Source organism: Balaenoptera borealis, assembly GCF_965194805.1.
Source record: "Balaenoptera borealis genome assembly, chromosome: 8".
NCBI lineage: Eukaryota > Metazoa > Chordata > Mammalia > Artiodactyla > Balaenopteridae > Balaenoptera > Balaenoptera borealis.
In genome coordinates, this window is record NC_138865.1 from 114,997,754 (window position 1) to 115,021,136 (window position 23,383).

General features: G+C 53.5%; 1 protein-coding gene, 1 long non-coding RNA gene and 1 pseudogene across 3 annotated transcripts; 2 read left to right on the plus strand and 1 right to left on the minus strand.

Moving 5' to 3' along the window:
* The first annotated feature begins 76 nt into the window (after positions 1-76).
* Positions 77-4,524, plus strand: LOC309634032. The gene is made up of 2 exons (XR_014247823.1): positions 77-849; positions 4,019-4,524. It is a non-coding gene; the product is annotated as an uncharacterized lncRNA (long non-coding RNA).
* Positions 4,525-5,621: 1,097 nt separating this feature from the next.
* Positions 5,622-7,405, minus strand: LOC309634029 (10 kDa heat shock protein, mitochondrial pseudogene; annotated as a pseudogene). Its single transcript has one exon. The product of its transcript is annotated as a 10 kDa heat shock protein, mitochondrial pseudogene (transcript).
* Positions 7,406-16,911: 9,506 nt separating this feature from the next.
* LCN2 (lipocalin 2) lies at positions 16,912-20,839 on the plus strand. Its single transcript, XM_082403532.1, has 7 exons — positions 16,912-17,116; positions 17,656-17,792; positions 19,039-19,118; positions 19,315-19,434; positions 19,673-19,774; positions 20,522-20,551; positions 20,657-20,839. Exons 1-6 carry the CDS (start codon positions 16,979-16,981, stop codon positions 20,542-20,544), a joined length of 600 nt encoding a protein of 199 aa, XP_082259658.1. The 5' UTR covers positions 16,912-16,978; the 3' UTR covers positions 20,545-20,551; positions 20,657-20,839.
* Positions 20,840-23,383: the final 2,544 nt, after the last annotated feature.

Below are 23,383 nucleotides of genomic sequence, written 5' to 3' on the forward strand. Positions count from 1 at the left end.
AATCGAAAGAGAGTGAACCCTTCAGACTATCAGGGAAAGCGTCACGGCATCGGGTCCATGAGAGGCGCAGAAACCGCCCAGCCCGACCCACAGTAGGTGGGTGTCCTCGAACCGGGCTTTTTCTGCCCTCCCGCACCGCTGCACCGTTTCTTCTGTGGCCCGAACCATAAAATTTTCCACACACACAGGGGGCCTTAGAAACCACGTGTCTCAGATTTATTTCGCCCACCCGAAGGCGCCGAGTCGCCGACCCGCAGGTCCCCAGCGGCAGGATGGGGCGGCGTGGGGATTCCAAGCTCTCCCGCCCCTCTGTCGGGCTCCTTTGCCCAAACTGAGGACCGAGGCTCAACTACCTAGGCTTCTCGGCGGGCAGCCCCGGGATGGCCCCTCCCGGCGGCCGGGAGAAGGGTGGAGCTCGAAGAGTGGGCGGGGATCTGAAGGCTGGACAGATTGTGGGCGGGGCGAGGCGGAGTCTGAAGGCCAGTGGGGCACAAAGCTCCGCTCCCGGGATGAGGCGCGAGACAGGGACCAGGCTCTGAGTGGGGCGGGTCGTGGGGCGGAGTCTGACAGCGGGTCGGGGCGGGGCCCGGGCGCGTTCAGTTGTGGCATTCAGCCCAGCTGGTCCCGAGTTCCATCCACAGCCTCCAACTTCCGCCCCGCGCCGGCTTTCTGTGCTACAATCGCTGTGTCCCATCTTCGCGCTGCCCTTGCGGCGCCCGAGCCCACAATGTCGGGCCCCAACGGGGACCTGGGCATGCCGGTGGAGGCGGGCACGGAAGGCGAGGACGAGGGCTTCGGGGAAGCACGTGACCCACGGGGGCTGCTGAGGCGACTTTTGCTTTCTCGGAGGTGACCTCCTGGGAAGGGGAATCGGGGCCGGGATAGGGACCGGGAAGGAACCGCAGAGCCCTCCCATTCCCCCGCCCCAGGGTGGTTCCGGAGCAGCAAGCGCCCTCCGGGGGTTTGGGATGAGCACCTGCGAGCGGGTCCCTGGAAACCGCAGCCTTCGAGAACTGTGGGCGACAGGCCCCGTTTTACAGATGGGGAAACTGAGGCCGCTTCAGGGTCACTCGCCCTTTGGGATTGGGATTTGCTCTAGACACTTCTTTCAGCCCCTGTGGAGATGGAGACTCCTAAGGGGCCGGGGCCGGGAGTGGACCGTCTTGGCTTGGCAGGAGGGGCTATCTGGGTGGGCGTGCCGCCCTGCTGAGTCAGCAACCCCAGGCACCTTTGCTGGTGTGGCCTGGAGCCCTGGCGAATGTGACTTGCTTACAAAGCAGCCTGTTGCCTACACAGCACTGCAGGGGGTGGGGGTAGGGCGGGAAGGAGAGAGAACCATCAGCTCCCTTCTCCCCTTCTGGAGCCTCAGTTTCCCCATCTGTAAAATAAGAATAATGGTTAGTGTCTCCTGCAATGAGATCTGTCAGGATTAAGTGGGAAAATGAATGGAGAGAGTCTGGAGGCTAGTGAGGCCATTGTTTTAGAGACCCCTATTTTTTGCCCACCTGGCAGCTTGCTCCATCTTTGCCAAATACAGGAAGGAAACCCAATAACCCAATCCTCCACCAAAATACTTGGCAAATTCTCACTTTGTCTTCCTGGCCAAGATTGGGCAGGCCGTAAGGGCAGGCCCACGTGTCTTGGTCTGCCAGCCAGTGCTCACTGCCCTGGGTCCCTATACGGCCTCTTCTTTAACTCATTCCAGCCAGCGACCTTCTGTCTGTGGCTGAGCTGGATGGATCCCTAGGCCCAAGTCTGAGCAAACCCTAGGGATAGCTGTGCTGTTCCCTGTTGCTGTGGGACATCTGGGGACAGGTGGCCAAGACCCAGGGTTCTCACACAGAAGAGAGGACAGAGACTCTGTCCAGGCGTAGCCCAGATCCTGCCAGCCCAGGAGCCCCATTCCAGGCTGTAGCTTCTGTGACCTCCCATTGGTATCTGACCCTACTGGCCAGTCTGCTGGACACATGTCCCTCTGTGAGTCCGTGACCCCACCCTCCTTGTTTTCCTTCACCCTCTCTTCTGCGGCCCTGCCTCTTTTTTTTTTTTTTAATAAATTTATTTATTTATTTATTTTTGCTGCACGTGGGCTTTCTCTAGTTGTGGCGAGCAGGGGCTACTCTTCCTTGTGGCGAGCAGGGGCTACTCTTCCTTGTGGTGTACAGCCTACTCATTGCAGTGGCTTCTCTTGTTGAGGAGCATGGGCTCTAGGTGCACAGGCTTCAGTAGTTGTGGCTCGTGGGCGTCAGTAGTTGTGGCTTGCGGGCTCTAGACCACAGGCTCAGCAGTGTGGCACACGGGCTTAGTTGCTCCATGGCATGTGGGATCTTCCTGGACCAGGGCTCGAACCCATGTCCCCTGCACTGGCAGGCAGATTCTTAACCACTGCGCTACCAGGGAAGCCCCAGCCCTGCCTCTTAAGAATTGGGTTCTTCAGGGTTCAATCTTGGACCCGCTAGGCCCCATACATGTGGCCTCGGCCACCTCTTCCCTCCCCTGGTTTCTGTTACCATCTGTGTTGTGAATGCCCAGCCTACGGTTTCAGGTCAGCCCTATCCTGGGTTTACAACTGCCTCTGGGTCAGCCGGGATGTCCCCCAGGCACCCCACCCTCATCCTGGCATAACCACCCAACTGGCTATCTTTCCCACCTAACCATTTTCTCCTTTTCTGCTCCTGCCTCCATCGTCAAGAGAGAACCCAAGAGTCCTGCCAACCTCTTCACCCTCCACGACTGCCCAGCCCCTGCTCTGCCACTCCTCCCGACCCCAGCACTCACCCCTCTCTAACACCGCAGTGGGTTCTACCCAAATGTCCCACTACCCCTTCATCTCACCCAAAATCTACTGAAGAGATGAATCTCAAAATAATTGTGCTGAATGAAAGAGGCCAGGCAATAAAGCATATGTACTATTTGGTTCCACTTATATACAACTAGAAAATGCAAACTAATTTATGATGAGAAAGCAGACTGGGAGTTGCCTGGGGGTGGGGTAGGGGGTGTGTGATGAAGAGGAGCAGGCGGGAAGGGGCATGAGGGATTTTTGGGGGGGTGATGAATATGTTCACTGTCTTGATTGTGGTGGTGGTTCCATGGGTATTTATATACGTCATAACAAATTGCTCGAAAACTACAATGAAAGCGATATGTCAAAAGGACTTCAGAGGGCTTCCCTAGTGGCATAGTGGTTAAGAATCCGCCTGCCGATGCACAGGTTCGAGCCCTGGTCCGGGAAGATCCCACATGCCACTGAGCGACTAAGCCCGTGCGCCACAACTACTGAGCCTGTGCTCTAGAGCCCGCGAGCCACAACTACTGAAGCCCGTGAGCCACAACTACTGAAGCCTGCGAGCCACAACTACTGAAGCCCATGCACCTAGAGCCCGTGCTCTGCAACAGGAGAAGCCACTGCGATGAGAAGCCCGTGCACTGCAAAGAAGAGTAGCCCCCCACTCACTGCAACTAGAGAAAGCCTGTGCACAGCAATGAAGACCCAATGTAGCCAAAAATAAAATAAAAGTAAATAAAAAATAAATAAATTTATATATATAAAACAAAGGACTTCGGAGCTCCAATGGCCAAAGTTGGAACAATTTGATCAACAAAATAAAGTAGTATTGGATTATAACCCAAAGTATACAATAAATATCCATGAGCCCATTCTGATATAAATAAATGATTGAATTAATAAGTAAAGGGGAGAGAAGATACAAATCTCTTGTAGAGAAGAATTCCAAATAATTTGTGTAGACACCCTGCCCTCAAGGAGGTGGAGCAAAATTCCCCCCCTCCTTAGGTGTGGGCTGTGCAGAGTGACTTTCTTCCCAAGAGGACAGTGTGGGAAGGGGGAAGAAGGGTAACTGCAATGGAGAAACCTGACAGTCACCCCCCAGCCAGGTGACCAAGGTCAACATCAACATTGATCGGTCATATTGATAGTATGTACCCTTGATAGGATGTGATGCAAAAATGGCACTTGACCTCTGCACTCTTTCTCCCCCAACACCCATAATCCCAGTCTAACCACGAGGAAAACACCCAACAAATCCCAAGAGGGACATTCTGCACAATACCCGAGCAGTGCTTCTCCAGACTGTCAAGGTCATCAAAACCAAGGAAAATCTGAGAAACTGTCAAAGCCGAAAGAAACCTAAAGAGACATGACAATGTATGTATATGCATAGCTGATTCACTTTGTTGTGAAGCAGAAACTAACACACCATTGTAAAGCAATTATACTCCAATAAAGATGTTAAAAAAAAAAAAAAGAGACATGACAACTAAATGTAATGTGGGATCTTGGAACAGGAAAAAGGGCATTATGTACAAACCAAGGAAGTCTGAATAAAGCATGGACTTTGGTTAATAAAGTATCATTGATGGTTTGTTAATTGTAACAAATGTATCAAACTAATATAAGATGTTAATAATACGGGAAACTGGGTACAGGGTATATGGGAACTCTTTTCACAATTTTTCTGTAACTCTAAAGCTATTTTAAAATTAAAAGTTTACTTTTAAAAACTTGTCAAATTGTGTACTTTGAACATGCTTAGTTTATATTGCTTGTATTTGTGGGAAGATTTGTTAATGATTGATTCGATTTCTGTGGTGGCTATAGGGCAGCTCAGATTGAATCCATTTGGGTAAATTACAATTTACTGGGAAATTTCCCATTTCATTACCGGTAACATTTACCTATTCTTTTAATGTCTATAGAATCTATAGTTATATCCTTCTTTTACTTCTGTTTATCTGTGCCTTATATCTTTCTGTTTTGAGAAATTTTTCTAAATTTCTATCTAAATTATAAGTGTTTTCCAAGAGTCAACTTTTGGCTTTGATATTCCTATTGTGTTTTTCTAATTTATTAATTTCTTCTCTTAACTTCATTTTCTCCTTCCTTCTGTTTTCTTTGAATTTATTCTGTGGTTTCTTTTATAAATTTTTATTTTGGACACCTTGCTCATGACTTTGCAGGTTTTCTAGTTATTCTAAAACACACCCTTAAAGCCATGCATGTCCCTTGTTTATTGTGAGCCCAGCAGGGCGTTAAGAGTCTATTTCACGCTAGATCTGGTTGTCTGGTGGAGGGAGGGCCCTTCAGAGTTTCTAGACTGCTGTTCACCAGGATTGCTTTTCACATGAGTCCTCCCCAAGGTGTACTCCCCAAGGTCCACTCAGGCCACAGGAAGACTGGGCACCCCTCCGTGCCTACCCTTCAGAGCAACAGCCCTATCTTCCCGATAGCCTCCCCTTCTCTCCTCGCCAGCAGGGGCCGATCCTGCCCATCCCTCGCCTTTTGACTTCTCTTGGCAGTAGTCTGACTCCCATCCACAAGCTCCAAGACCAGAAGTCAGCCCTCCACCTTCCCCAGCGATTCTCCAAAATAGCCTCACTGGGCAGGAGCTGGAGGAAGCAGCTCCCTGCTCCTAGTGGGGATAATTAGGAGGTAAAAAGGGGAGGGCTCTGATCACGGAAGGGAGGGACCCTGTGGCCCTGGAATACTGGCAAGGCCCTCTGGACGGGCCTCTCCCACCTAATACAGCACACACTCGGAGGAAACACTTGGTGTGAACTGGGAGCCTGGGAGAACCCTCAGCCATGCAGGAAGGGGAACATTGGAAGGCAGGATGAAGAGCAGACAGTGGGAGAAGGGCAAGGCTTCCACGCTCCAGCCACAGGACCATGGCACCTGCCGGGGCACCCAGGAACCCTGCCTGGACAGAGCTGAGCCCTGGTGCTCCTCAGCCGGGGAACCTAGGGCCTCTGAGCAGCCTGGCTGCAGCTGCCTACACAGACCAGCCTGCCGGGGCCTGGCGCCCCTCCTGAGATGAACCCAAGTCTCTTTGTGAGCAGGTCTGGGGTGTGGATGGCGCAGGACAGGTGGGGTCTGGGGTGTGGAGAAAAGAGGTCTATATGGGTCAAGGGGACTACGATAGGAGGGAAAATGCCCCCCCAAAGATATTCATGTCCAAATTCCTGGCATCTGCAAATGTAAATGTAACTGTATTTGGAAAAAAAAGTCTTTGCAGATATGATTCAGTTAAAGATTGTTTTCTTTATTAATACTTAAAAAAAATTTATATAGTAGTTAATGTCCTAATGCCTGACTTTTAAGGTGTATAAATTAAATGTGTTACTCTCTTCAAAAACAAACAAAACAAGCTATTCTTTCCTTGGTATGGCCCAGATTTTTTCCTTTCCTGAAGACTGACAATATCCTAATTCCTGATTCATAATACAGTAGAGTGCATTCTGTTTCCAAATTTCTAAAAGGATAAAATTATTTTTACAACTCACCGATATTTGAATAGTAGAAGACAGATGTTCTCAGCCTGATGATCAGCCTTTTCTTTCTTTCCATCTTTCCTTCCTTCTTTGCCTTTTAAATAAATTGGGATTTTTCCAGACCACCTCAATAAAGTGAATATCGCAATAAAAATTTTTTTAATCAAATAAATAAATTGGGATGTGACATGAGAGCACCTCAGATTATCCATGTGGGCCCTAAATATCATCATGAGTGTGCTCAGAAGATGAGGCAGAGGCATGAGAGCGTGTCGCATTCTAGCTAATTCCTCTTGGCAGTCTCCTCCTCCTCCTCCCCCTGTCTCCACTTCGAGGAGAATAATTATTTGTAGAAAGGCTGTGAGAAGCCACTTTATAATATTTTGGATAAGATGGTCACCAGAACAGTGTTGCCAGGTTTAGCAAATAAAAACACAGGACACCCAGTTAATAACTGCATGGGACATACTTATACTAAAAGATTATTCATTGTTTATCCAGAATCAAAGTTTAATTAAGCGTCCGGTGCAACTGGTATTTTATCTGGCAACCATATGAGCAGTCCCGTCTTCCACTCAACAGATACATTCTGATTTGATTCTTTCAGTGAATGAGAGTAGTGGGGTTTTGGTTTATTTTAATCATTAGTTTGGATATCATGACTTTATTATAAAAGAAACACGGAAATTATTTACATGATGAAAGATTTCAGAACTTCAGTGGCAGCTTCACGTGATGCCACTGGGGGAATGGGCAGCTTCACGTGATGCCATTTCAATAGTCACTTATTTTAGTCGATGTATTTTCCAAGAATGTCACCATCTCTAAATAGGAAATAATCCTTGTCATCTAGAACTAGTTTGGTGCCTCCATATTCTGGGAGAAGAACTTTATCTCCAACTTTCACACTAACTGGTTGAATCTCTCCACCCTTTCCTTTAGAGCCTGATCCAACAGCTACTACCGTTGCTTGCAATACTTTTCCTTGTGATTTTTCTGGAAGCATAACGCCTCCTTTGGTTACAGTTTCGGCTGCACTTCTTTCAACTAATACTCAGTCAAAGGGGGGAAGAAACTTTCTAAATGCCTGTCCTGCCATGACTCGGGTTGCCGCCCTTCGTACTCTGTTTTGGTTTCTAGACTGTTTTATTTATTGTTTTATTTATTTTATTTGTTTTGGCCGCGCCGCATGGCTTGCGGGATCTTAGTTCCCCGATCAGGAATCGAACCCGTGCCCCCTGCAGTGGAAGCTTGGAATCCTAAGCACTGGACCACCAGGGAATTCCCAAGAGTAGTGTTCTGATGGTCAGTGACCTGTGGTAAAGTTGAGGCTTATAGTTTATGTACTGCTAAGATTCTGTTGTCCTGGCAGGTGCAAATCCAAATAGATATGAATTCAAGTGTCGTGAGGCCCTTGTGTGGCTCAGCATGTCCTGGCAGAGTGACCTGAAGCCGAAATCCTCCTGGGAGGAGGGCGGGGCTGCAGGGAGCCTGTGGGAAGGGACAGTGGGGGGCAGCTGTGCAAACTAGAGGCACTAGCGTACTTTTAATAGTCCAGGAGGCCTAAAAGATCCTTTAGTAACTCTTTAGGAGAGAGAAATGATGGGAAATCTGTCAGTGTATGGTTTCACTCTGTGAAAGTGGACAGAATATTTGGGATGTTTTCTTAGCCCAGTCTTTCAGGAAGGCTCTGAACAAGTGAAATCAATTTTCTTTTCAGAAAACTAAACTTTAAAAAAAACTAAACGGGGCTTCCCTGGTGGCGCAGTGGTTGAGAATCTGCCTGCTAATGCAGGGGACACGGGTTCGAGCCCTGGTCTGGGAAGATCCCACATGCCGCGGAGCAACTGGGCCCGTGAGCCACAACTACTGAGCCTGCGCGTCTGGAGCCTGTGCTCCGCAACAAGAGAGGCCACGATAGTGAGAGGCCCGCGCACCGCGATGAAGAGTGGCCCCGCTTGCCGCAACTAGAGAAAGCCCTCGCACAGAAACGAAGACCCAACATAGCAATCAATCTATCAATCAATCAATCAATAAAATAAATCTTTAAAAAAAAAACAAAACAGAACTTCCATTAATTAAAAAAAAAAAAACACTAAACTTCTTTTTAAAGGTTGACCAGGAATGAAGATTATCTAGGAGATTTACAAACATGATACTTCTAAGAAGATGGGGGATTAGGAATGGATAGGAAATGTGGCAGTTTAGGGACAAAAAGAGCAAGCTTAGAAGTTTAGGATTTAGGAGTCAGGGCTTGCTCTTGGGCAAGGGGATTATATGTTACATTTAATAGCACCTGCAGACTTTAAAATAGTTAGGGGTTCTCAGTAACTAAGCAGAGTCCTACCGCTAAAAGTTATCTTTTCTCTAAAGATTTTCTAATGTTTAAAAAAAATATAGGGGGGTGGATTTCCCTGGTGGTCCAGTGGTTAAGATTCCACGCTTCCAATGCAGGGGGCGCGGGTTCCATCCCTGGTCGGGGAACTAAGATCCTACATGCCTAGTGGTGCAGCCAAAATTTGTTTTTAATTTTTTAAAATCATATTGGGAATCCAGCTGGGAGAGCGCCCTGTAGAGAAAGATCACTGGGTTAAGGGAGGTGTCAGAAGTGGGTTCAAACTCATGGGCTGAGGTTTATTGTGGTCAGTATAGCCTTTGGTCTACATTAGACTGGTGGAAAAGGAAAGAGTAGGTTTAGCATGTAACTGGTAGTGTAGAGTGTTGGGCCAGTTGAGGAGGCCCCTGTCCCTCCCGAGGGTGTCCCCACACTCCTGTGATCTCTGAGGCTGGGCTATGCCAATGAGCTACCTTTTGCCCTTCAGCTTCCTTTCACTGTACAGCCTAATGTATTTTGCTCCATGAGTGGACGCCCTAGGCTTGTCTCCCTGATCTTGATCCAGTGTCTCATCTTTGCGCCTCTCTCACAACTCCTATCAGACTTTGTTTCTAATGGAAGAGGTTCACATGATAAAGAAAAAACCAGGGAATTCCCTGGCGGTCCAGTGGTTAGGACTTGGCGCTTTCACTGCCGTGGGCCCAGGTTCAATCCCTGGTCAGGGAACTAAGAAACTGCAAGCTTCGAGGCTGGCCAAAAAAAAAAAAAAAAAAAGAGAAAGGAAGGAAAAAAGAAAAGAGGGAAGGAGGGAGGGAGGAAGCAAGGGAGGGAAGAAGGAAGGAAGGAAGGGAGGAAGGAAGGGAGGGAGGGAGGGAGGAAGGAGAGAGAGAGAGAGGGAGAGAGAAAGAAAGAAAGAAAGAAAGAAAGAAAGAAAGAAAGAAAGAAAGAAAGAAAGAAAGAAAGAGAAAGAAGAAAGAAGGAAGGAAAAAGGAAAGAAATAAAGAAAGAACAAATGAACCAGCCAGCCCCTCACATCATAATAGAGATGAAAAATGCCATCTTGGCCTGGGACTCCTCCCACTCCAGTATCCAGAGCTCACCCAAGTTGACCCCCAAAATGAAAAAAGACAAGAGGACTGCCAGGGGCAAGAAAGAGAAGGGGAGGCAGCTGCAGTGCCCTGAGCATCAGAGCAGAAGGGCCACCTCCTCCTGGATGGTGGCGAACATCCGGAGGAGGAAGAGGGCAAGCACATCCACCTGGGGGACCTCTGCTTGCAGAGGACGCTGTACAACATCAATTTAGAAATCGAAGGGGTAACTGTCTACCAGGTGTCTATTCTGGCGAGCGTAGGCAGCTGCCATTCCTTTTAGCAAAGGACTTTGTGGCTGGGAGTGACTTTGAACTAAAGAGCAAATCTGACCAGCTCCACCTCTAGAAGGGTGATTTAGGCGTTTAACAGTAGAAATGAATCACAACTGACCTCATGAGCTGCTCATTTTCCACGCAAGAAAATGAAGCATTCAAGTGGATCTTCCATGATTTTGCCCTGAATAGATTTGATTATTATAGTTGTATGTGAACTGTAATCATTATTTCTAGTTATAATTCTGTATGAGCTTCTTACTAGCACTGTGCTGTGTGTAACACAGAATCTGACGTATAATAGGCACTCAGGGATGCTACCATCGCCAATTCTTTTGTAACTGTTTTTTTTCTTTTCCTTTTTTTTTTTTGGCTGTGCTGCGTGGCCTGCAGGATCTTAGATCCCCAACTGGGGATCGAACCTGTGCCCCCTGCAGTGGAAGCGTGGTGTCTTAACCACTGGACCGCCAAGGAATTCCCATAACTGTTTATTTTTAATGTAAGTAAAGGATCATTATGTTATAGGATGTCATGGCCCAGGTAGCACAGGACTAGAGTCTCCCAGAAGTCCTCCTATAGAGAGTGGCTGCAACATCCATTGCAGGTTCAAGGCTTTTAAAATACAGAATATGACTGGGAGGCAGCACCATGTTGAGGGCTGCAGCATCCAGAGGGTCCCAGGTGTATATATCTCTACTCATTCAACAGCCATTTCTGAGTGCCAGCACTATGCCAGGCACTGTTACAGGGCTGTGGATAGAGCGGCTAAAAACCATATAGACAAAAATCCCCACCCTCTTGGAGTTTACCTTCTTCTGCGCAAAGACAGACGGTAAACAAGTAAAACGGCTGCGAAGAAAAGGGGATAGAGTGCTTGCTGTGTGGGGAGCAGGTGTGGCTGCAATTTAAATAGGCTGCAGGAGGGAAGGCCTCACTTAAAAAGTAATAACAGGCATAGTGCTTTTTTTTTTTTTTTTTACAAATTGAAGGCTTTTGGCAACTCTGCATCAAGCAAGTCTGCAGGCATTTTCCAATAGCATTTGCTTACTTCATGTCTCTGTCATGTTTTGGTAATTTTCAAAAATATTTCAAACCCTCCACCAGCAAAAAGTTTGTGACCTCCTGAAGAGTCAGATGATGGTTAGTATCTATCTATCTATCTATCTATATATGTATATATTTTAGCAATAAAGTGTTTTTTAAATTAAAAAAAAAAAACAAAGGACTACCCTGGCGGCGCAGTGGTTAAGAATCCGCCTGCCAGTGCAGGGGGACACAGGTTCGAGCCCTGGTCCGGGAAGATCCCACATGCCGAGGAGCACTAAGCCCATGCACCACAACTACTGAGCCTGCGTGCCACAACTACTGAAGCCCACGTGCCTAGAGTCCATGCTCCGCAACAAGAGAAGTCACTGCAACGAGAAGCCTGCACACCGCAGTGAAGAGTAGCCCCCGCTCACCACAACTAGAGAAAGCCTGGGCGCAGCAACCAAGACCCAACGCAGCCAAATAAGTAAATAAATAAAAAGATGAGGCAGAGGGAGATTATGCACAAAGGAGAAGGTGTTGTGAAGATAAGCAGAGACTGGAGTGGCAGGGCCACCAGAAGCTGGAAGAGGCAAGGAATGGTCCCTTGGAGGCTCCAGAGGGCATGCGGCCTGCCCACACCTTGATCTCGGCACAGTGAATTTCTGATTTTGGACTTCTGGCCTTTGGAATGTGTTATTTTAAGCCAACAAATGGTCGTTTGTTTGTTTGTTTGTTTTTTGGCTGTGCTGCGTGGCTTGTGGGATCTCAGTTCCCCGACCAGGGATTGAACCCAGGCTGCAGCAGTGAAAGCCCAGAATCCTAACCTCTAGGCCACCAGGGAACTCTCAATGGTCATTTGTTACAGAAATATGATGATTTGGGAAATTCTCAGCCTGTCTAGACTGAAGAAGATACTAAAACTATGAAATTCACTGTTAGGAAAGCATGCCCTGGAGAGAAGGCCCAGGGTGTGTCTAGGCAGGAGACCTCTGATGTGGGGAAGAGGTGGCCCACGGCTGGGAGACCCAGCAGTGTGGGCAGGTGGCTGAATCAGTCCCCTTGGGCTGTTGTAACAGAATACCATAAACTACATGGCTTATAAACAACAGAAAATTTTGTTTTGTTTTGTTTTTATTATTTATTTATTAACTTATTTATTTATTTATTTTTGGCCGTGTTGGGTCACGTTGCTGTGCGCGGGCTTTCTCTAGTTGCAGCGAGTGGGGGCTACTCTTCATTGTGTTGCGCAGGCTTCTCACTGTGGTGGCTTCTCTTGTTGTGGAGCATGGGCTCTAGGCACGTGTGCTGCAGCAGTTGTGACATGCGGGCTCAGCAGCTGTGGCGCAGGGGCTTAGTTGCTCCGTGGCACGTGGGATCTTCCCGGACCAGGGCTCGAACCCATGTCCCCTGCATTGGCAGGAGGATTCTTAACTACTGTGCCACCAGGGAAGTCCGCGGCTGCCTTTCTAAGCTTTGCCACAGGTAGGCTTTCTGGTAGGTGGAAAGGGCAGGAACCAGGAGATCCTCGAGTGACTCCTGGCTGACAGCTGAGCGATGGGGGTTGGAAAGCTGCTTCTGGAAACTTGAGACTCAAACCAAATCTCTGGAGGAGCAGGCACCTCACACTGAACAGTGCTTCCTTCTTCTGGGTGTTTGGACCCGCAGTGGCCAAGGAGGGCCTATCTGTGGACTCCAAGAGTTGCTGTCGCCGCAACTGGCCTCCTGGGGGCATCTTGCCTGTAGGCTGCTCCCAGGAGCCTAGTCGCCCCTGCCCCGGGGACCTCCTGCTCAGCCCTTCAAGCAGGGGAGAGAGGGGTGCTTTTGCCCCAAACATCCCGGGCTGGGCTGAACACTGCTCCCAAGCTTCCAGAAACAAGTCCAGGGGGTTAGAGTGGATTCCTGAGACGCAAGAACTGTCAGAGAGCATTTGACTGCCTTCCTGATTGGATTAGACCAGGAAAGAGGCGTGGGTCCTTCCATGGGAGGTCAGGCCATTGCAGTCCCTGGGGAGCTTCTCCTCTGGGGCCTGTGGAGGGGGAGAGCACCTGCCAGAACAGATTCAGAGCAGCCACAGTTCTCCTGGCTTCTTGCCACAGAGAGCCACGTGTGGATGGTTTTTAAGTTCCTGCCATTGCTGAAGAGACCCAGAGCAGGACTTGGAAGGTCCAGCCCTGGCTTCTCCGAAGAGGGGCCTGGCCCCAAGACTCCTGTGTGGCTTGTTGCAGCCTGTGGCTTGTTGTGGCCTCACTCAGGACATCTGCAGCTCCTAGAGAGACAGTGGGGAAAGCCGGCAGGGGTGGCCTGTAAGACCAGCCCAGAGGCCACAGTGGAAACAAAGAGAGGGGCCAAGGGGAGTCAAACAAGTACCTGGGATGCCCCACATGGTGCCACGAGTGCAGTGCCGAACTTTCTGAAGCCCTGGAGTCCAGGAACCGCTCCCAGCTCTGGGCAGTGTGAACCTGCGAGTGCCTTCCTTGGCCGGGGGCCCAGGCCCAGTGGGAGGGGGCTGGGCAAGGAACGAGGAGGCCTCCAGGGTCCTGTCCTTGGAGTCGGCCCAAGTCTAAACAGGAGGTCTACACCACGGTCCTCACCCAACCCTCCTAGTACCTAGTTCTGCAGCTTGCGCGAGGTGGGTGTGCGTGTTGAGCTGACCCTTCCCTGAAGCCCAGCTGGACTCTGAAGAGGGTGGGCAGAGCTTTTCACCTTTATCCCCAGCCCACCCTGCAGGACCCTTCCCTTCCTAAGGCAGACAGCAGCAAGCACCCTCGGCTGATCCCCTGCCGCCCAGCTCCACACAGCCCCAAACCCACCTCTTGTTGGCTGGGATTGGCCTGACCTCTGCTCCAGCCAAGGCCAGGACCATCCTTGGACCCCCACGAGGTATGGCGGGGACACGGCACACTGCTGAGACTCAAATCCCTGTACAGGCCTCATCCCTTTCACTTCTCTCTCGGCTCCTGGACCAGGCCAATCTCCAGGGCTGGGCCAGGAGAGAAGGCAGAAGGCAGCCAGGTGAGGAAGGGGTGATGAGATGGCTGTCACCAGGTGTGTCAGCTGAGGCCAAGACCACACGGAGATAAGGACAGAGAGATAGACAAGGCCGGTGGGTCTGAGACAGGCCTGGAGCCAGCACAGAGAGAATGGGCCCTGCGTGGGTGTGATCAGAAACTCAGAGGTGACTTCCTGTAGAGACCCCCCCCGTGTGTGCACCAGCTGCATGGCCTCGCAGGATCTGCCCGCAGCGCTCTTTACAGACGGGGAGACTGACGGAGTGTGTGTGTGGGGTGGACAGAGATTTGCAAGCACCCGGAGGCATCAGGGCTCCAACAGGGGCCCCTGAGCTGGGCATCTGGGCCGTCTCCCCTCCTGCACCTGGCCCTGGTTTTCACATGCTGCAGACCCGGCCCAAACGCCCCTCCCCAATTCATACCAGGGGAGCACTGGCCACCCTGACTTTATTTTATTTTATTTTTATTTTATCTTACTATTTAATTTATTTTATTTTATTTTTATTTTATTATTTTATTTTATTTTATATTATTTTTGGCCACACTGAGCGGCTTGCGGGATCTTACTTCCCGGACCAGGAATCGAACCTGGGCCCACAGCAGTGAAAGTGCCAAGTCTTAACCACTGGACCGCCAGGGAATTCCCTCACCCTGACTTTTTTTTTTTTTTGAGATCGCTCAATGTGAGCAAAAATGTGAACAGGTCTTCATATTTATTGCTCATCAACATCAATGGGAAATCTTAAAACACGGAAGAGAACAGGCCACTCCTCCTTCTATCTCATTCAGTTAGTGTTTTTCTTAGGACCCATTCCTTTTTGTTTTTCAGAGTAACTCTGACTTTTTTTTTTTCTTTTTTTGGCTGCATTGGGTCTTCATTGCTGTGCACAGGCTTTCTCTAGTTGCAGCAAGCAGGGGCTACTCTTTGTTGCCGTGCGCGGGTTTCTCATTGCGGTGGCTTCTCTTGTTGCGGAGCACGGGATCTAGACGCATCGGCTTCAGTAGTTGTGGTACGTGGGCTCAGCAGTTGTGGCTCGCGGGCTCTAGAGTGCAGGCTCAGTAGTTGTGGCGCACGGGCTTAGTTGCTCCGCGGCATGTGGGATCTTCCCGGACCAGGGCTCGAACCCGTGTCCCCTGCCTTGGTAGGCGGATTCTTAACCACTGTGCCACCAGGGAAGTCCCAACCCTGACTTTTAGAATCTAGAATATTCCCTGCAGTGGCTCCTTGGTGATCCAGGGTACTGTCCCTCTCTTACTTAAAATTCTTTGAGCCTCCATCCATGAGTTTCCCCGACGTCTAGGAGTCACCACAGACTCGAGGGTACCTTTTAAGATCAAAGAGAATAGCAGGGGTAGAGGCCCTGGGGCTGCGAGCAGGGATGAAAGGGGTGGGGTGGGGGTGGCCACGGGCGCCTGCAGAGGGCACAGCCTTCGGTGGCAACATCCCCGAAGAGGCTTTGCTCATCTCTACTTCCTGTGCTTTCATCACCCGGACAGGCCGGCAGGGCAGGGCCTGAGAGGGCAGAGGTCCTGTGGGGGCCTGCCTCTCTGCCTCAGTAAGATGTGTCCTACCCACCAGCTCAGGACCCCTCCAAAGCCCCTCCCCTCAGGGCTCGGCACCCCAGAGCCTAGGCTGGGGAAGCTGATTCCCAAGCAGCAGGCAGGCAGAGCCAGTGAGGTCCCTGTCAGTCTCATGCGAGGCCAGCGGATCCTCCGTTCAGCTGCAGATCAGGCATCCAGACAGCCTTGGCCCTCGTGGTAAGCTATCTGGGAGACACTGCCCAGGTCCTGGGACCCACCATTGCCTCCCAAGGACGGCCAGGCTCCCAGTGAGGAAACTGCATCCCTCCAAGTACAAAGCTGGGATCAGCCATGGCAGGGACACTTCTGGGGTCCCAGGCCCAGGGCACTGGGCTCCAAGGCTGTGGCCAGAGACAGCAGATGGCCTCAAGGACCTCTCAAAGACAAGGCCAAGTCCCTGCATTCCCTGTGCCCCGAAGCACTTGGTGTCCAGAGCAGCTGAGTGGATAGCCCACCTTCAGGCCCCAGCCCCCAGCGCCCCTCACCCAGCACAGATGCATGCCCCGCGCTGCCCCCCACCAGCATGGCGCTGGGACCGCAACACCTGCTCTCTGCTTTGCCAAGTGTCCACGCGTGGGGCTCTAGTGCCCAGCTTGGGGTCTCATCCCCTGGGCCCACAGCAGGGACCAAGTCCTTTAGGGGTTGGCTAAGGTCCGAGGCATGGAACAGGGGAGGGGCCGGCTCAAGGAAGTTGCTCTTCCTTCAGCCTCTGGCCTGGTGTGCGGCCCCTGGGAGGGCCAGGATCTGGGCTCCGAGAGCTCAGGGCACACACCACACTCCGTTCTTCCTGGTCAGAAATGTTCACTCTCAGCTGCCCCACCCTTCCCTGTCCCTTCTGAGAACCAGGCCACAGCACATAGGCTGCCGGGGTGAGCAATTGTCTGTGTTCCTCGGATGTGGGAAGGGGGTCTCACCACACATACCCACCCTGGGCTGGGGCTGAGCAGGGGCTCCTGAAAGTCAGAGATGACAGCTTGTCCTGATCGGGGACCACCGACCATATACAGAGCCAACCAGAATGAAGGGAAGGGGCACAGAGAGAGTGGAGGGAGCCCTTGTGCCTGCCAGACGTGCAGAGCTCTGGGCAATGTCCCCTCCCCACCTTCTGCCCCTGGTCTTCTGCCAGGGGCATTCTGCCCCAGTCTTGCACAATCCTGACCAGCGGGGAAAGGAGCAGAAACCTTGCCAGGTGTTTCAGCAGGAGTGCTGGCAATTGCCTCACCCTTCCTGGATTTGGCAAAATATGAATCACTCCGCCCCGGGATGGACCATGAGTCAGGTGGACCATAAATAGGGTTGCCTAGGCGGCCTCCGCACTCACCTCCTCCTTCAGCTGCTGTAGGGAGCACCAGCCTCCTCAGCCCTGAAACCATGCCCCTAGGTCTCCTGTGGCTGGGCCTCAGCCTGCTGGGGGCCTTGCACACCCAAGCCCAGGATTCCACCCCCAACCTGATCCCGGCCCCACCTCTGTTCAGGGTCCCGCTGCAGCCCAACTTCCAGGCTGACCAGGTAAGGGCCCTGGAGGGAGAGCTGCAGGGGGTGCCCAGGGAAGAGTGCGAGCAGAGGGGAAGAGAGGTGAAGGGTCCTAGCAAACACGTAAAGGCAGGACGCCCAGGCTTCAGCTTAGCCTGCCCTGGGTCCCCCGATGGAAGCCACGCTCCATTGTCCCACACCGACCCCGACCTTGCTGGCAAGAGGATCACCTGGGCAGACCTTCCCAGGTCCAGTCTCTCTCCCATGATTGCTGTAGTCCATGCGTGGTGGGAACATCTTCAGTCCCTCTGCATGAGGAGGAAACTGAGGCACAGGGAGGCCAGCTGGCCACCCTGCCCAGGGTCACCCCCTCCCTGCCATCCTCAGGGCTCCCTCCTGGCCTGGCTGCCTCCAGCTCCCACTGGCTTCATCAGTGCAGGAACTGAATGCCCAGTCCCAGGCTCTGCTGCTTAGTTACAGGGGCTCCTGGTTCAGGGCCTGCAGGGACAGAGCAGTGGGGGCGGGGGGGGGCCCTAGGGTCGTTTGTGGGCTCTGCCTATTACAGCCCCCTGTAGTTCCAGGGGAAGTGGTACATCATAGGCTTGGCAGGGAATGCACTTAAGAAGGAAGAACAAGGCCAGTTTAAGATGTACGCCACCACCTACGAGCTGAAAGAAGATCGCAGCTACAATGTCACCTCCACCCTGCTCAGGTGAGAGCTGCCACCTCCTTGGGGAAAGTGGGGGGGACCTGAGGGGCTGCTTGAGGGTCTAGCAGCAGACTGATGTCACAGTCAAGGGCTGACCGAAGGTGACAGACAGCCACTATCCCTCTGCTCAGCACTGGATTCAGATACTTGTTCATTTCTTCCTTCATTACATCAGCATTTACTGGTCACTTCAGAGCAGACACACAGAGAGTGCTGGGGATGGACACAGTCATCAGAAAACAAGACAGAGAGAGCAGGGGTGTCCTGGATGGGGAGGAGGGTCCCTGAATCCAGCCTGGAACCCCCCCCCCACCCAGGGTTTCATCAAGGGCTTACAGGGAGGTAGCCTCTGGAACTGGGCCTTGAACGAGCCACCCTGCCTCAGAAGGAGTCATGAGGCGTCCACGGCAGGGGCTGGTGACTCTTGAGTCAGAGAGAAACACTCCTTCAGGAAGCAGCCATCGTACAGCTGCCCTGAGCAGCAGCTGATGAGTGGCTTGGCAGGGGGGCAGCCCTCACACTGCCAGGGGCCTCAGGCACCAGCACAGAAGCGATCTGGTGAGGAGTGGGTCTGAACAGGGTCCCTCTGGGGGTGGTGGAGAGAGAAATGGTAGAGTGCCAAGGATCGCCCAGCCCCTGTGAGTTTCTGGCTCTGGCACCCAGGGGGATTGAGGCTGGAGCATCTGTGGAGCAAGAAGCAGAAGAAGGATGGGTTTGGGGAGATCAGCTCTGGAATACCAGGAGACAGGGTGGGACTCAGGTCAGGGTTGGCCCAGGAGCTAGAGGAGTCCTTGGCAGGGAGCAGACTGGAAGCTTGGAGGGTGAATCCCCCAGGAGAGGCTACAGACAGGGAAGCAGCAGAGGGTAGATAGGAGCAGGGGCTAAATGCCTGGGGTTGGGGTTGGGGGTAGGGGGACAGTGTGTAGGGAAGGCCACCGAGGGGAGACAGCCCTGAAGAGGAAAGGACAGTGGGTGCTGGAGGGAGGGTCTGAGCAGGGTCAGATGTCCCAGGGCAGACCAGGCAGGGACAGACAGGGGTAGGCTCAGAGGGGAAGACCCAGGCCCATCTCAGCTGGGTGGGGTAGGGACCGCCTGCTGTGGTGGGGTTGGACTGTCTTGGGCTGGGCCAGGCCAGGGGCATCAGAATCCCACCCCCTCCAGCTACAGCCCTGGGCCCCACCTCATCCAGCCCAAGGAGTCCAAGCCTGTGTCCCCTCCGGTCTCACTCACCCATCTCTCCCTCCCACAGGGATGAGCGCTGTGACCACTGGATCAGAACTTTTGTCCCAAGTTCCCGGCCCGGCCAGTTCACCCTGGGCAATATTAAGGGTGAGTCCTGAATGAGGTGGGCCCTGGGGTTGGGCTTCTGGGGGGGGCAGGGTCCTCCAGGAAGGGCTGCAGACCTCCCTGCCCCTCCACACAGATGCTGTTCTGTGGGAGAAGCCCCTGCAGATGGGCCAGGGAGAAAGGAACGGCTCCCTCCTCCCAGCCTGGGCAGGCTGACCCCTCGCCGTCCTCCCCACAGGCTTCCCCGGGGTGCAGAGCTATACCGTGCGAGTGGCGACTACCGACTACAACCAGTTTGCCATAGTGTACTTCAAGAAGGTTTACAAGAACCAGGAGTACTTCAAGACCACCCTTTACGGTGGGTCTTCCCCACCACCTCGGGGACCCGGCGCCTGGTCACACTGTCGGGGGAGACGGGAGAGGCCCCCCCCAGCCCCCCCAGATCCTCTCCAGTGTCAGTTCCCAGTCCCTGTGGGCGGCCAGGGAGGGAGGTCCTTCTGCAGACCCTCCATGAGGAAGGGATCAGAGGCCTTGTTCACGCATTCAACGATATTTATGGAGTACTTGCCGGCCACTCACTGGCCATCTGGCCACAGGGAGGACCAAGGAGCTGACCCCTCAACTAAAGGAGAACTTCATCCACTTCGCCAAATCCCTGGGCCTCACCGATGAGTACATCCTCTTCCCTGTCCCAATCGGTAATGGCCAGCTGGGGAGAGGAAAGGGGGATGTGGGGACTATCCAGGCCTGATGCTGCCCCCCCAGGGAAAGGGGGGGAGGAGGGGCTCGGTCCTCTACTCCAGTCACTGGAGCCCCTGGGAACCACTTTGGGTTCAGGAAGACCCTGCCCCACCCAAGGGTCCGTGGGGCACCCAGGGATCTGGGCCCCAAGTGTTCCTCCCTGACAGATGAGAATTTCAGGCCCGGGTCCAAATTTCCCCAGTTTCCCTGCCCCAGGCCACTTCCCCTACACCCCAGGCCCTACCATCCTAGACCACTTCCTCCTCATACCCCTTGTCCGGGGCCACTTTCCCCCTCGCCTTGAGGCCTGCTCACCACTGACTTGAAAAGTGCCCTTGTCTTCAGGTGGCCTGGACTGGGCAGGGGGCTCCAGCTAGGCCACTCAGGGAGCCACTGGCTCCCCAAAGCTGAAGGGCTGCCAGGGTCAGCAGGTAAACAGGCAGGAGGCCTGGGTGCCCGAGCAGATGTGTGGCTGGGCCTCACCTGCCTCCTCTGGAGAATGGGAGTCCCCCAGGTCTACTCGTCCTCAGGCCCTTCTCCCAAGCCCCTGCCCCAGCCCCCCAGTCCTGAAGGAAACCCCAAGATATGCCTTTGCTGGGCCAGGCTGGGGCCTGGGGTGCCCAGGGGCAGTGCAGGGGTCCCAGTGGGCAGGGGTCATACACACACACACACCTGCCCATTCTGACAGACTCTCTCCCCCACAGACCAGTGCATCGATGACCAGTGAGGGTGCAGTGAGTATGGCTGGGGAGGGGGCTGATGGGAGTCAGGGTGCAGGCCTGCCTTTGTCCCCCCCGCCCAGGACTGCTGTTGTCTCTACTTCCCCGTCTCCCTCTCAGGTGCCTCCTGTCTCTCTGCTCCCATCGCCCTCCTGTCAGCCTTTGCCCGGCTTGGTGCCCAGCTGTCCCCACCAGCCCAGACACCAGTGACAGGAGAGAGTCCAGAGACCCTTCTCATGGCACTGCCCACCAGCTGCTCTCCGGAGCCCCACCTTGCCTGCTAAATAAACACATGCCCCGGTCCCCAATCTGTGCTCCTTGACCCCTGGGCCGCCTGGGAGGAGGACAGACAAAGGGTGGGCTCACATTAGCATCACTCCTGGACCCCGCTGTGGTCCTCAGCAAGTGATGGCGGCCACAGAACCCATGGCCAGCTTTGGCTGGACACTTCCTAGCTCTCCACCCACCCCCACCCCACCCCCGGCCTGTCCCTGCCTTCGAGGGATGCCTGGTCCAACAGGAACACTGATGGGGCCACACCTCATTCCCACACTCCATCACCTGCAGTAGGCGCCACAGCAGAGGCCCAGCCAGGGCCGGGGAGCTGGACGGGGGCTGCGAGGGCTGAGGTGCTGTCACCCCCAACTCACCAGGACTCCTGTGGATGCTGGAAGACAGCAGCCAGGGCAGGAGGGGTGCACAGTGGGTGGGGCAGAGGCATGCCCAGCTTGAGGGTCGCCAGGGGTGGTCCCCTGCCCCTATGTCAACCGCCCCGCCCAGCCCCCTGTCAGCCCAGGGCTCACTCTCTTGCTCCCACTGGTGGGTGGCAGCGTCCACGCTGACCCCATTCAGCATCTCGTCCTCACCCACGCCTCGCCTCTACGATGACCTCCAGACCACCAGGGCCAGAGCCGGGGGTGGCAGGGAGGGGAATACGCTACCAGGAGTTCAGATTCCAGGAGACTCGAGGGCTCCAGACCTGTACCCACCGCTTGGCTGGGCCCAACAAGCCCTTGTTCACCCACAGGCCGCAGCTGGAGCCCCTCCCTGTCTGCACCACACACAGGAACCCCCTCCCTGGCCTCTTCTTCCATTGCAAGGTCAGAGGTCAGAGAGGGTGGGGTTCTGAAGAAACCCAGGCTTCTCCACCCACAAACTTGCACACCTACCCGTTCACCCTTGGCTGGGGGAAGGGGAGATACTGGAGCTGTGATAATCCTGGATAATCTCTCTATCTCAAAGTCTCAACGTAATCATGTCTGCAAAGGCCCCTATCCCAAATAAGGTACCATTCACTGGTTCCAAGGACTAGGACCCAGATCTCTTTGGGGACTGTTATTCAGCCTTCCACACTGGGCTTGCAGAGGGAGTGATGGCAGGGCTCGTGAGATGAGGAGTGAGAGGTGAACAGGGACGCCAGAGGCAGGGTAGCACCAAAGCACACCCCCTCCCCCCATCAGGGCTGGCTGGGGTAGTGGCTGTTTTGTCCGGTGGGCTGCTATGTGGACCTTGACCACAGGAGTGGGGTGGGCAGAGTCCAGGTTCGCTTTGGCTCCTGGGAGTAGAGAAGGGGCCAGGCAGGCAGGGGCCTCACCACCTGTGCCACCCAGCTCTCCATCCTCCCACCCTCACTCAGCCACTTGGGGGATGAGGCTTTGGCCGGGCTCTCCTCTCCTCTCCTCCCACCTGCCTCCCTCTGCCCACACCACTAGCCCCAGGCCCCGGGCACACGCTCAGGCCCAGGAGAAAGGCCACTCCTTGAATGCTATGGTGGGGTCCTGCTGGGGGCTGTGCAGCGTCCTGCAGACCCTGCCCAGTTCTCCGTGGAGTCTGGCTTTCAACAGGACAAGCTACGTGACTCCCCTGCCTGGTCCCCACAATGGGACGGGCACCGCGGGGTCGGGGAGGGGGTACTCTCTGAGGCTGCATTGTCTCCTTGGGAAAGAGAGGAGCTGAGCGGGGTCAACACTTGGCAGAGGTGTGAGCAGGGCTGAGAAAGAAGGAGGGCTGGGCACCCGCCTTTGGCTGATCAGTGAGAGGCCCTCCCTGAGACCCTGGCATTTCACTAACTAAGTCAGAAGAGCCCTGTGTCCTCTGATGGAAGCAGAAACACCTGTGTCTGTGTAGCACACAAGTGCGCAGAGACATGGCAGAAACACAGGTCACATATGTGGACATGCTGACACAATCCAAACACGTTTATCCCTACAAGCATAGGACACCCAAAGAAAAGCACAGGCACATGTTTTCTCCCAGTTATGAAATCACACCTGAGATCACAGGACCCCACAGACAAGGGGAGAAACACAAAGACTCCCAGGCACACAGGGACGGGCAACAGACCCTCAGAGAGACATACAGGCTCTCAGAAACATGCCGAGGCACGTACAGATACACACCACACAGACATAGCAGTTGGATGCGAGTGCTCATGCGTGCAACCTGCATGGGGATGCCTGATGCACGTGTCCACCCATCAGAGCACCCGGCTACCCCCAGGCGCACTCCCATCATCCTCCCGAAGCCAAAGACTCATCCCTCTCCAGGAATGGCCCAGGTGCTGTCTGCCACTTGTTCCATCCATGGGCCTAGTACCTTTTTTTTTTTTTTTGGCAGAAAATTTCAACTTTATTTGGCCAATGTGTCCAGTTCCAGGTAGTGGGAAGAAATAATAGAAATATTGTGGTAGCCCCAGGTGGTGGGAAGTAAGTGGATGCCTGGCTGGAGGAGGGCAGCTGGGGGGATGGGAGGAAGGGTACCCACCCATTATAGTCAAGGAGGGTCAGCTGACCTGGGTGAGGGGTTTTCACTGCAATTCTTCCTGCACTGGTTCAGCGTGGGCCTCGC

Bases quoted from the DNA above. Each gene is read 5' to 3' on its own strand.
- LCN2 (XM_082403532.1), top strand. From the start codon at position 16,979: ATGCCCCTAGGTCTCCTGTGGCTGGGCCTCAGCCTGCTGGGGGCCTTG. The intron at 17,793-19,038 runs GTGAGAGCTGCC...TCCCTCCCACAG, and splicing joins GTCACCTCCACCCTGCTCAG to GGATGAGCGCTGTGACCACT. The intron at 19,435-19,672 runs GTGGGTCTTCCC...ATCTGGCCACAG, and splicing joins CTTCAAGACCACCCTTTACG to GGAGGACCAAGGAGCTGACC.